At 44.1% G+C, this 13,875-nt stretch overlaps 1 protein-coding gene across 1 annotated transcript; it reads right to left on the reverse strand.

Moving 5' to 3' along the window:
* Positions 1–2,430: 2,430 nt before the first annotated feature.
* Positions 2,431–3,515, reverse strand: LOC110507421 (gem-associated protein 7). Its single transcript, XM_021587407.2, has one exon. It carries the CDS (start codon positions 3,494–3,496, stop codon positions 3,110–3,112), a length of 387 nt encoding a protein of 128 aa, XP_021443082.2. The 5' UTR covers positions 3,497–3,515; the 3' UTR covers positions 2,431–3,109.
* Between the last annotated feature and the right edge of the window lie 10,360 nt (positions 3,516–13,875).

The raw sequence follows: 13,875 nt of genomic DNA on the forward strand, positions 1-13,875 counted from the left end.
AAATCACTGACAGTGTCACCAGCAAAGCACCCCCACACCATAACACCTCCTCCACCATGCTTTACGGTGGGAAATACACATGCAGAGATAATCCGTTCAGAGATAAGCCATGTCGCTGTTGAAACAAAAATCTCAAATTTTGACCCATCAGACTTCCACCAGTCTAATGTCCATTGCTTGTGTTTCTTGGCCCAAGCAAGTCTTCTTCTTATTGGTGTCCTTTAGTAATGGTTTCTTTGCAGCAATTCGACCATGAAGGCCTGATTCACGAGGTCTCCTCTGAACGGTTGATGTTGAGATGTGTCTGTTACTTGAACTCTGTGAAGCCTTTATTTGGGCTGCAATTTCTGAGACTAGTAACTCTAATGAACTTATCCTCTGCAGCAGAGGAAACTCTGGGTCTTCAATTCCTGTGGCGGTCATGAGAGCCAGTTTCATCATAGCGCTTGATAGTTTTTGCGACTGCACTTGAAGAAATTTTCAAATTTCTTGAAATGTTCCGTATTAACTGGCCTTCATGTCATAAAGTAATGGTGGACTGTAATTTCTCTTTGCTTATTTTAGCTGTTCTTGCCATAATATGCACTTGTTCTTTTACCAAATAGGGCTATCTTCTGTATACCCCCACCTCCTACCTTGTCACAACACAACTGACTAGCTCAAACGCATTTAGAAGGAAAGAAATTCCACAAATGAACTTTTAAGAAGGCACACCTGTTAATTGAAATGCATTCCAGGTGACTACCTCATGAAGCTGTTTGAGATAATGCCAAGAGTGTGCAAAGCTGTCAAAGGCAAAAGGTGACGATTTGAAGAATATAAAATATATTTTCATTTGTTGAACACTTTTTTGGTTACTACATGATTCCATATGTATTATGTCATTGATGTCTTCACTATTATTCTACAATGTAGAAAATAGTAAAAAATAAAGAAAAATCTTTGAATGAGTAGGTGTGTCCAAACTTTTGACTGGTACTGTATCTCTATGCACAGAGTCCTCGACCTCATGCCTTATGTTAACCAGTAATGAGTAATAATTGTAATTTCTCAACCCCAGCTCTCCTAAACCAAAAACTGAATCCGTGAACCCCTTATGAGGCAGTCATAGAAGGAAAACACCTACATTCCCTAGAAGTAACTGCCCAACAGTTTTAATGGAGGATTTTATAGGCAGGGGCAGGGTGTGACCATGTATTTTTGTAAGTTATCACAGACACTTGACAGGAAGTAAGAGGGCCACAAACAGGAAGGAGCGGAATGTGCTTCCTGTTGGATGGCGTTAGACAGGGCAGATTCCTTGTACCATCGTGACAGCCCCTCTCCTCTTGTAACACTGGCGCACAGGGATGTTTTTCCACTGGGAGAAGCAGAATCCAGGAAAGAGAAACTCAATGGTAGATAACATTGAGAAACAGTGTGCCCACTATGCAACAAATGAGGCAGACCACAAGACTCAGTCCACAGCACAAAAATAGGATTATCATAGTGACCAATCACACTCTTCTCACTCAAAGGAGACAGTAAACGAACTGTACACACAGCAACTAGCTGTATCATCACTTAGTTGCGGATACACTACTGCAACGAGATTAACGTTCAGACCACTTCTGTTTTTCAGAGCTTGGACGGCACATCGAGAGTGCGGGCTGGGAGGGAGTTGAGCACTGCTGCCACTGCCTGGGAACATGAAATTAACATTGGTCGTCCTTGAGGGCTTTTTGATTCAATAACAAGGGCCCTATGACGTCACAGGGTTTTACTCATACTTCCGGGGGGGGGGGGGGGGGGGTGTGGCTGTGACTCACCCTCTCATTGATGATTGTCTCCACAAAGCGGTCAGTATCATTCAGGCACAACAGCAGAGGGAGACTGCACTGCACAGCGACCGCCTATTCCATTCCAATAAAAGTATTTATTGGAGACGCACACAAAACACACCTTTTAGGAAGATTAAATATTACTGATGCCTCTTCATAAGGGCAATTTGTGAGGATGACGAACTCTACACTATTGATCACTCATAAGGAGTTTCAACTGACAAATGTGTAAACTAAAGATGTCACATTGATCCACACACAACATATGCAAAGAGCTTTGACCTTAAACAGTCATTTATAGTGCGTTAAAAAAGTGTCTTAAAGACTGGGCAGTCGAGATCAATTAGGCTAAGTCTACTTTCTTCTCATCCATATTAACTCAGAAAACCAGAGGTTGCAATAGCATCTGGGCTGACTGGCACAATACTGGAACGTAGGCCAACGTGTCAGGGTCCTATCAAAATAAAAAGATTCATTTGAAACTATAGGACAACCAGTGACCACTGAAAGTTAATATTTCATTCAGTGAAAGGAATACGATAACGTCGACATCACCAACACCTTCATCTACAACATATGGCCTACTTAATCAACACATTGTCAAATTCAACGCAAGTGACAAAAATGTTTATTCAAAGTAGAAAAAAAAACAAAGTGCACATGCCCGTTGACAATGTAATAGGCTTCAGTGGTAAACAAACATATCTCAGCAACAGATCTTATCAGAAGGAACAAGACAAGAACCACATTGTCCTATACTCAAGGAACAATGCCAAGATTTTCAGGTTGCCAGACAATTCAATCCAAATTCCACCTGCGGACATGCGTCCTCGTCTCTTCCTAATGAAATGGACTGGACAGCCGAGAACTGCTGAGTGTCAGATAACCTGGTGGTATAAGAGCCCCCTGACATGTCTGTTGCAAAGACAGTGCTGACATCTCCCTCCAGTGGAGGTACAATGAATAGGAAACGATGAAAAAATCTAATCATAGACTGTATATCAGAGTTCTCAATACCTGGCTGGCCACATAAAAAAACATATGGCAATGGCAAGTCTCCCTCATACTCAAAGTAACAGAATAATACATGGAAACAGCTTGCTACATATTCAGCCAGACAGAACACCCTGTGTAGCAATGGAACAGTTATCACTCTCCCAAAACACCCTGTATGTGAAACGAAATCATATTAAAAATAACAGTTCAAATCGGATTTCTTGGACATCTGTTCAAAAACATCACAATTAAGTGAACAGCACTGAACATCACAAATTGGTGAACAGCACTGTTCAGAGATCAAAGGAATATGAAATGACATCCTGACATCTGAGCAGAGCTTCTTTTTGCACCCCAATGGGGGTATGCAGTTCTGAAACTTGGAAGTTGAGCACGTCAATGTCCGAAGCTCCAAACTTGGCCTCAACCTTGACTCTCTCGTACATGTGGAATTGCACCTGCTTGTTGGTCATGGCTATGAGCGTTCTCAGGAAGCTTTCTCTCAAAACCGACCGTGCACGCTGCTCTTCTCTCATTTGGACTGAGTCGGTCCCTGTTTCAGTCGAAGCTGAAATAGTAGTTGGACACAGCGCGATGAAACGGGGTGAGTTCGGGTCGAATCCGCGGCCATTCGGATCAGGTCCTCTCGGGAGGCGAAGCACAGATACATGTGGTCTCATTTCGACTTTTTGTCACTCTCTGCAATCACAAAGTAGTACAGGGATGTTGGCATGATGTGCACAAAAAGTTTGAAGAAATTGCAACTAGATTCATAACGACACAAGTTAGCTACTGTAGCTAGCTGTGGTTGCTCTGCGTTGTCCCATTCGCTAACTAGCCAGCATGCTGTCTTATAAGAGTATGAGTACAATGCTGTAGAGCTAGCATTAGCTAGTTTATGTTCATAGCTTGCAAAGGGAAGTCACTCGTACTTAAATACTTACCGACTCAAAGTACGAAGATTATATTTGAAGTTGGCAAAGGAGTACGTTTTATGAGTGCCGTTTGAGTTGGTACGCGTACATTTTGTTGTCCCTCTGACAAATGTGACCGGAAAATGTAGTGTATTTTTTGGTTCCGCAGGGGGACCCCTCGACGCATTCTTTGACACTGATGCCTCCTAGCGAATAAATAAGGGAGCACTCAAAATGTTGATGTGCACCGTACACCAAGGTGTTAGGCAGGCTGTGACTGTAGTTAGGCTGCTGGGGCCATGTGAAGCATTTAGCTATCCTGTTTACTGTAGTGTTTGTATAAAATATGTATTCCTCCTCCTACTTGATTGATTGATCAATGAGCTTGTTCCACTGAGAAATCATGAATCAAATTGAAACAATGTGAATTTCAGGTGACAATAAAAATGATGATTTGAATGTAAAGAATTGCACTTTCAAATAAAAAATGTTGTGTGTTTTTTTTTGGCCTCACCCGTCTGAACAGTCGGCTGTGAATGCCCTCACCCATACACTTAAGATGATTCTTAGGTTCTGACCCTCTACTACAGGGTGGCTGGTAAGAAGAGGCGGATGTGCTTACTGTGCGTACTGTTTACACACACACAGTGCCAAACAAACCACATATTCCTACATTCCTATGTCAAACCTTAGGGTCAGATATACTGCTATACTGCTCAATAACAAGATTTTTCAATGTGCATGTTGTTACATCTTTTAACATTGTTTTCCAGATGTATTTTATTTTTTATCTAATGTTGTTTTTTTTCTTCATTTGTTTTTACAATGCAACCAATTTTGACTTTAAAGCTTGGCCATGTAGTGGGAACCATTTTTCAACACTCAACAAGTTAGATCCATTATTTCAAATATATTCACTATGTCAGCAATGTAAACTTACATTGCATTATCCAGTAACCACATACACATTTAATACACATCTTAGTTTCCCACTAGCATTCCACTAAATGAAAGACGATAGAAATGAACTTTTGACCATTGACAGCTGACAGTATTTGCTCTGACTTCTTCAGTTTGAGGTCTGGGATGTACGCCATGTCTCAGCCTCCAGTATTTATGCTGCAGTAGTTTATTTGTCGGGGGGGCTAGGGTCAGTTTGTTATATCTGGAGTACTTCTCCTGTCCTATTCGGTGTCCTATGTGAATCTAAGTGTGCGTTCTCTAATTCTCTCCTTCTCTCTTTCTTTCTCTCTCTCGGAGGACCTGAGCCCTAGGACCATGCCCCAGGACTACCTGACATGATGACTCATTGCTGTCCCCAGTCCACCTGGCCGTGCTGCTGCTCCAGTTTCAACTGACCTGAGCCCTAGGACCATGCCCCAGGACTACCTGACATGATGACTCCTTGCTGTCCGCAGTCCACCTGACTGTGCTGCTGCTCCAGTTTCAACTGTTCTGCCTTATTATTCGACCATGCTGGTCATTTATGAACATTTGAACATCTTGGCCATGTTCTGTTATAATCTCCACCCGGCACAGCCAGAACTGGCCACCCCACATAGCCTGGTTCCTCTCTAGGTTTCTTCCTAGGTTTTGGCCTTTCTAGGGAGTTTTTCCTAGCCACCGTGCTTCTACACCTGCATTGCTTGCTGTTTGGGGTTTTAGGCTGGGTTTCTGTACAACACTTTGAGATATCAGCTGCTGTACGAAGGGCTATATAAATAAATTTGATTTGATTCGATTCGATTTTCTTTGCCATGTGCCTTTTTCAACAGATTTTCTCTTTCTTTCTCCCCCTGTTTCTTTTCATTATAGTTCCTTGCCACCTCGTCCAGGTGGGCCTTCACCCTCTCCTTTTTCTTCTTCACTTCTTCCTTACTCTCTGCTTTTCTAGCTCTGAGCAGCTCTTTCACTTTGTTCTTCTCCAATTTTTCTCTTTCTTGACTCTCCCTTTTCTCCTTCTTTGCCCCGACTCTCTGGGAACTGTTTGTTTCATATGTTAGACAGTGATCTTGGACATTATTATTAGTCATTCTCTAGCATGCAGTCTACTTAATCTGATGAATCGGGCTAGTATAACCCTTAGGAGGTGATTTATGAACTCCCTGAACTGTGACTGGTGAAATGGAGTGCTGTACCTGAATGCTTTGTTCACCCTCTCCACCATGTCTCTCTTCTCTATTGCCCATCTGTCTTTCTTCCATTTGCATTTTCTCTGTTTCTCTACTCTTTCTCTCCCGCTACTCTTCCTTTTCCATCTCTCCCTTTTCCATCTCCCATCCCTTCTTCTCTTGTCCATGCAGGCAAAGAATCCTCATCTTTTCTATTTCCAGGGCCTCTATCGCTCTCTCCTTTTCTCTCAGTTCAATCATCCACTCCTCTGCTACCTGTGTGCTCCTTCTCTTAATCTCCTCCTTCTCCTTCATCCATCTTTCCCCCTGTTGATCCCAGATTCTTTGTAGGCCAGCCTTGGCCTTGGCCCATCTCCCCCTGTCCTCCTTCCAGCCTACTAAGGTCTGATTCCTCTCCAGGTCTGCTTTGGCCAAATCTGTCTTCAAACCATCTCTTATGAGATTCCATCCATTCCTCTCTCAGAGCCTCTCCTTCACCACCCTTTCATTCCCAGTTCACAATCTCTTGTTCTCCACTGTCACCTTTCTCATCTTGACTTCTAGATTTTCTTTCTCTGCCTCTAAGCTTTCTCTCTGTTTCTTCAACATCTCTCTCTTCCTTTAATTCTCAGCTAACAGCTTAGTACTCTCCACTGTCACCTCTCCTATCTCGGCCAAGTTCAGCATGTTCTGCACCTTCAGCTTTGCCATCTTGAGCTCCATCTTCTTTCTGTCTGACACTACGCGTTTAGCTTATGTCATTCTTTTGTTCCTCCTTCACCTTGTTGCCTTTCTCAATCTCTTCATATTCAGTCATCTCTTTCTCCATCTCACTGACTCCTCTCTGCATCGATATACACTGCTCAAAAAAATAAATGGAACACTTAAACAACATAATGTAACTCCAAGTCAATCACACTTCTGTGAAATCAAACTGTCCACTTAGGAAGAAACACTGATTGACAATAAATTTCACATGCTGTTGTGCAAATGGAATAGACAACAGGTGGAAATTATAGGCAATTAGCAAGACACCCCCAATAAAGGAGTGGTTCTGCAGGTGATAACCACAGACCACTTCTCAGTTCCTATGCTTCCTGGCTGATGTTTTGGTCTCTTTTGAATGCTGGCGGTGCTTTCACTCTAGTGGTAGCATGAGACGGAGTCTACAACCCACACAAGTGGCTCAGGTAGTGCAGCTCATCCAGGATGGCACATCAATGCGAGCTGTGGCAAGAAGGTTTGCTGTGTCTGTCAGCATAGTGTCCAGAGCATGGAGGCGCTACCAGGAGACAGGCCAGTACATCAGGAGACGTGGAGGAGGCCGTAGGAGGGCAACAACCCAGCAGCAGGACCGCTACCTTCGCCTTTGTGCAAGAAGGAGCAGGAGGAGCACTGCCAGAGCCCTGCAAAATGACCTCCAGCAGGCCACAAATGTGCATGTGTCTGCTCAAACGGTCAGAAACAGACTCCATGAGGGTGGTATGAGTGCCCGACGTCCACAGGTGGGGGTTGGGCTTACAGCCCAACACCGTGCAGGACGTTTGGCATTTGCCAGAGAACACCAAGATTGGCAAATTCGCCACTGGCGCCCTGTGCTCTTCACAGATGAAAGCAGGTTCACACTGAGCACATGTGACAGACGTGACAGTCTGGAGACGCCGTGGAGAACATTCTGCTGCCTGCAACATCCTCCAGCATGACCGGTTTGGCGGTGGGTCAGTCATGGTGTGGGGTGGCATTTATTTGGGGGGCCGCACAGCCCTCCATGTGCTCGCCAGAGGTAGCCTGACTGCCATTAGGTACCGAGATGAGATCCTCAGACCCCTTGTGAGACCATATGCTGGTGCGGTTGGCCCTGGGTTCCTCCTAATGCAAGACAATGCTAGACCTCATGTGGCTGGAGTGTGTCAGCAGTTCCTGCAAGAGGAAGGCATTGATGCTATGGACTGGCCCGCCTGTTCCCCAGACCTGAATCCAATTGAGCACATCTGGGACATCATGTCTCGCTCCATCCACCACAGACTGTCCAGGAGTTGGCGGATGCTTTAGTCCAGGTCTGGGAGGAGATCCCTCAGGAGACCATCCGCCACCTCATCAGGAGCATGCCCAGGCGTTGTAGGGAGGTCATACAGGCACGTGGAGGCCACACACACTACTGAGCCTCATTTTGACTTGTTTTAAGGACATTACATCAAAGTTGGATCAGCCTGTAGTGTGGTTTTCCACTTTAATTTGGAGTGTGACTCCAAATCCAGACCTCCATGGGTTGATACATTTGATTTCCATTGATAAGTTTTGTGTGATTTTGTTGTCAGCACATTCAACTATGTAAAGAAAAAAGTATTTAATACGAGTATTTCATTCATTCAGATCTAGGATGTGTTATTTTAGTGTTCCCTTTATTTTTTTGAGCAGTGTATGTGGAGAAACATGTATTCCTAATAATATCTCAGCATATGAGGCTGCATGGACGTTTAGACTGTCCTACATGTATCTTACGCCTACAACGTCTTGCAGCGTTTTTAGAATCATTATTTAGCCTGCCTTGTCACAGGCGTAACAACATGTAAATTGACGGGTCTGGTTAGGTTCACCAAGTGTCCAGTAGAGGGCACAGCTAGCCCAGGAATCCACTGAAGTCTATACAGTAGAAGACACTAAATAATGCATGCTATTGTCTGACTGGCCTAGCCTATATGGACATTAAGATCAACAATTGAGCCATCTGTATTGTCAAGGAGGTGTTATTAGCTTGGCTAGCGTATATCAACACCATTTTTGGATATGATAGCCTAACATTGGTTTAAATTGCTATTTAAACCAATGTTAGGCTTTCATATCCAAAAATTGTGTTGATATAGGCAAGCCTATTCTACTATAGGTTGAACTGAAAATGGCAGACATTCACATCAGATAGTGTCCTCCCACCCACTGGGGAGCCAGGCCCACCCTATCAGACTGAGCAAAAGCCAAAAAAGTATACATTATTTTTATTTTTCTAAACTCCTCAATTTTTCAGGACAGGTTCTTTGAGTGACTCAGACCAAAACACAGGCTATAGGATAGGCCTAATACAGAAATATTAGTCACTACAATGAATATAGGGGAAATTATATAGACATGCAGGTCATTGGCCACAGATAAAACGACGTCAAATCACATTATATCTACCTTAGCTTTTATTGGACTGATCATGTCAACATCATCCTTTCAAAATCTTAGCTAGCAAGCTTGACAAGCAGTCATCATCATGCATCAAGTTGGCAATCTAATGGAAAATCCTTTTCAATACTTATCGTTACTAAATAAAACTTATCGGTGCTCATCAGCCATTGGCCATAAACATTAAACAACAAGTTATAAATCACAAATTGAACAAGCAGTGTGTCAAGAAGCAGTGCGGCTTGGCTCTCGACCTTCGCCGAGTCCGTAGCGGGGTGGCAGTGATGGGACAAGATCGTAACTACAAATTGGATATTACGAAAAAGGGGGTAACACCATGGGACAGAAAAGTTTGAATACATTGGCCATGCTGTCAATCCAGCATGATTTATACCGTGTTCAAAACAACTGGAAACTCGGATCTGGAAAATCTCAGACTTCAGTGAGTTCAAGACAACTGGGAACTTTGATAAAACTAGCTCCGACGGAGAAAATAAGGGGAATTATTTTGAACGGTCATCCAACTCGGAATTCCAAGTCGGGATTCGGGCCTTGTTCTAGAGCCCACAAGAAGGACCGCGGCGCCACCTTCCTGTTCAAGTGAGCACAGCACAACTAGGTGAGTCCAAAAATATATTGTATGCTGTTGCATAAATGATGTAATATGCCAGAGAGATATGCATACTTTAGCCAAGAAAGTAACACTAAGTATGTTGTGTAGTAAGCTGTTAGTAGCCCATGTGCCTCACCCTAATAATTTGGCCCCTTTCCTACCTCATAACTTCCCCTACTGTTCTGAGTTGATGGTGCACATGTAGCTTATAGCCTGTTTTAGAGAAATGTAAACATTGAATATTGTAAGAGCTTTCATTGTCTGCTTGTGTGCGCCCTTTATGTATCCTACAATTCTGAATTGATGTACACAAAGAATACTGTAAGAATGGCAGATGTTCTGAATTCTGTCGCTGTTCATTTCAAAAGTGCTGAACCAATAGTTATATTGACTACGTCCGTCCTAGCTCGCTCATTTAAGTCTCCATCGAAATTATGGACTATATTTTATCCGCTCGTTGTTCCTTTATGTCATAGTTTGTACATCTCAATTGTCAGTAGAAACCTGTTTATGCAAGTCAGCCATATCAGCTATGTTTTTTAAAAAGGCAGTAGATGAGGCTGAATGAACTGTTTTGCTGCCAGACAAGGCCCTGCTGATAGCCAGGTGTAGCAGTGGTAAGGATTCCCTCCATGGTGCTGAAGGAAAGCTCTGCTGCTGGGACAGGCATTAACAGTTTGTGGGCACCGTTTGTCACCGTTATAATGCAATTAATGTATTGTTTAGTGTTGTGTTGTGTAGTGGCTTTGCTGGGATGCATCCCCACCACCCCAAAAAATAGTTTGCCACACCAAAATGTACATGCTAAAATTGCCACTGCTTATGTCTTATTCAGGGGAGCTGAGCCCACACTGGCTCCCCTGTAATTCACACATGGTGGTGTAATGAGATGAGCTTCAACGTGGTCAATGAAACGCAGATCCTTATTGGCCCAGAGAAACAGTAAGAGAAAGAGAGTTTTGTAATTGGCTGATTTGCGCCAAATTGTGTTTATCCATTGCAGAACTAATCAAATATGAACGAGTCTATAACTTTCCTTTGTATAAATCATTTGCTATATGCTATTGTTGGTCTTCCCTGGGGGCTCCTCGGTAGGATTCTTCCTGGCTGCTCACCAGGTCCCTGAAGCCCACCGTACTGAAGGCCACGAAGCAGAATTACAGGGACACGATGTAGCTCCAGCCCTCCATGGCGGAGTAAAGCGTGGAAGCATCACACGCCACACACCAGGGTAGCATCAACAAGTATGAGACTGACAGAATACACAGAGGGCCTCCACCCATCTTTTCCACCCTCCATGTCTCTTTCCTCTCCTCCACCCTCGGGTTGGTTGCTGTTGCCCCATAGCCTGCTGTTGTGTGTTCTCCTCCGGTGGCACCATCGCACGAGGAAGCCCAACATGGTGATGACCCTCTCCAGGAAGAGGTTGAAGAAGAGGATGGCAGAGCAGCCCAGCAGGCTGTAGATTACCAGGAGGTGTCACGAGTTCGACCGAGGGTGGCTCCCCTTCCCGTTCGGGTGGCGCTCGGCGGTCGTCGTCGCCGGCCTATTAGCTGCCACTGATTTCCTTTTCCTCCCCCTCTTTGTATGTTTATTGTTAGCACCTGTATGTTAGTAATTAGTTGGGCTTTATTAGACAGCCGGCCCGCCTGTTTCTTTGTGCGGGATTAATTATTGTAACCTTCGTGTAGGTAGTGGACAAACGTGTTTGTTCCTGGTCGTGTATTCTGCTGTACTGTTTTCATCCCCCGTGTTTGTTCCTGGTCGTGTATTCTGCTGGACTGTTTTCGTCCCCCGTGTTTGTTCCTGGTCGTGTATTCTGCTGTACTGTTTTCGTCCCCCGTGTTTGTTCCTGGTTGTGTATTCTGCTGGACTGTTTTCGTCCCCCGTGTTTGTTCCTGGTCGTGTATTCTGCTGTACTGTTTTCGTCCCCCGTGTTTGTTCCTGGTCGTGTATTCTGCTGGACTGTTTTCGTCCCCCGTGTTTGTTCCTGGTCGTGTATTCTGCTGTACTGTTTTCGTCCCCCGTGTTTGTTCCTGGTCGTGTATTCTGCTGTACTGTTTTCGTCCCCCGTGTTTGTTCCTGGTCGTGTATTCTGCTGTACTGTTTTCGTCCCCCGTGTTTGTTCCTGGTTGTGTATTCTGCTGGACTGTTTTCGTCCCCCGTGTTTGTTCCTGGTCGTGTATTCTGCTGGACTGTTTTCGTCCCCCGTGTTTGTTCCTGGTCGTGTATTCTGCTGTACTGTTTTCATCCCCCGTGTTTGTTCCTGGTCGTGTATTCTGCTGTACTGTTTTTATCCCCCGTGTTTGTTCCTGGTCGTGTATTCTGCTGGACTGTTTTCATCCCCCGTGTTTGTTCCTGGTAGTGTATTCTGCTGGACTGTTTTCGTCCCCCGTGTTTGTTCCTGGTCGTGTATTCTGCTGTACTGTTTTCGTCCCCCGTGTTTGTTCCTGGTCGTGTATTCTGCTGGACTGTTTTCGTCCCCCGTGTTTGTTCCTGGTCGTGTATTCTGCTGGACTGTTTTCGTCCCCCGTGTTTGTTCCTGGTCGTGTATTCTGCTGGACTGTTTTTGTCCCCCGTGTTTGGGGCATTTGTTTTTGAGCACCCAGTGTTTCGTGAGTCCATTAAATAGCACAGTAGTGAACTCTCTGTTTCCTGCGTCTGACTCCACACCCACGACACCCGGAGCGTTACAGGAGGGCTTTGCCCTCTGCAGTGGATGGGGTCATCATCCCAAAACCTGACAGGCGTGGTATATCAGACCGTGTATCACAGGTATAACAAAACATTTCTTTTTACTGCTCTAATTACATTGGTAACCAGTTTATAATAGCAATAAGGCACCTTGGTGGTTTGTGATATATGGCCAATATACCACGGCTAAGGGCTGTGTCCAGGCACTCTGCTTTGAGTTGTGTGTAAGAACAGCCCTTAGCTGTGGTATATTGGCCATATACCACACTTCCTCGAACCTTATTGCTTAAACATGTCAGGTCACTTTTATACGATTTTGAAACTTAATCTCAGAAACCACACCATTCCAATCATCCCTGAAAAAGTGCATCCCGAAGGGGATGTCGAGAAGAAGTGCAAATGCTGTGTTAAGTTTCTTTCCGTCAGCAAGTCAACCCCACCTCATTCTTCTGGATAGTCATTCCCAAGCTATGCTGAAGTTCCTCCTTTTATCAGATCATTTGGAGATCATTCATCCAAATTGAGTCTCTGTTATACTGTTTTCCTAATAGATGCTTTGACACACACCTTGCAAGTAGAGTAATTAGACTTAGTCTTTCTTCGACAGCATCTGAGGTGTGTATGTCGACTGCTTTCCTATACACGCTTAGAAAACAAAGGTGCTATCTAGAACCAATAAGGGTTATTCGGCTGTCCCCATAGAAGAACCCTTTTTGGTTCCAGGTAGAACCGTTTTTGGGTTCCATGTAGAACCCTTTCCACTGAGGGTTCTCCTATGGGGACAGGCGAAGAACCCTTTTGTAACCCTTTTTTCTAAGAGTGTTGAGTAAGTAGACTGAGTCTTCGACAGCATCTGAGGTGTGTATGTTTACGACCTAACTCTCCAGCCTGCTGTCAGTGAACTTACTTCTTTATTAACACAGCTTCTCTTTATGTCTTTAATAATCACTTTATTGTCCGTTTATAACCCTCGCCAGCTCAAATTAGCCTCTTGTCCCTGAATTTATTCAAGGGATAGTGGCCCTATGCTTTCCCCCTACACACAGTAGTGATAGGATACAGTATTTTCATTAGTCTCTAAAATAGGATGAAATTACATTTGACATGTAAGCTTATGCGTTTCTGTCCATGTTCTGTTTTAAACCATTTGTGTGAAACAAAATATATGTGGTGCTCATAACATGACATTTTCTTTGTGTAGGCCATTAGATAGCATAGATCTGCTGTGTTACAATAGTGCCACGTTTGGCTTACTTTGAGACACTTTCGGTCAGAGCTTCATACAGGAAGAGGTTGTGTGGTCCACTTTAGAACAGTGTGGTTAACTGGGAATGTGTCCAAGGACTTGGACCATCTTCCCACGACAAGAGCCTGGAAGGAAGCATATGAAAGATGCAATTTCTCGCTCACAGTTTCAAGCAATTGTTTGGCACCGGTGTCAACCTATTGTTTTGATACGCAGTCATTTCATTGTGGTTTCTGAGGCTCCACTAAAATATCCTATCGCTTTCTTCAATCCTTCCATTATTTTCAGCACAATGTTCAGGAACACTAAAATTATA

This window comes from Oncorhynchus mykiss, chromosome 27 (genome assembly GCF_013265735.2).
Source record: "Oncorhynchus mykiss isolate Arlee chromosome 27, USDA_OmykA_1.1, whole genome shotgun sequence".
Lineage (NCBI taxonomy): Eukaryota > Metazoa > Chordata > Actinopteri > Salmoniformes > Salmonidae > Oncorhynchus > Oncorhynchus mykiss.

Excerpts from the sequence above, each read along its gene's own strand:
- LOC110507421 (XM_021587407.2), bottom strand. The coding sequence starts at position 3,496 with ATGAGACCACATGTATCTGTGCTTCGCCTCCCGAGAGGACCTGATCCG.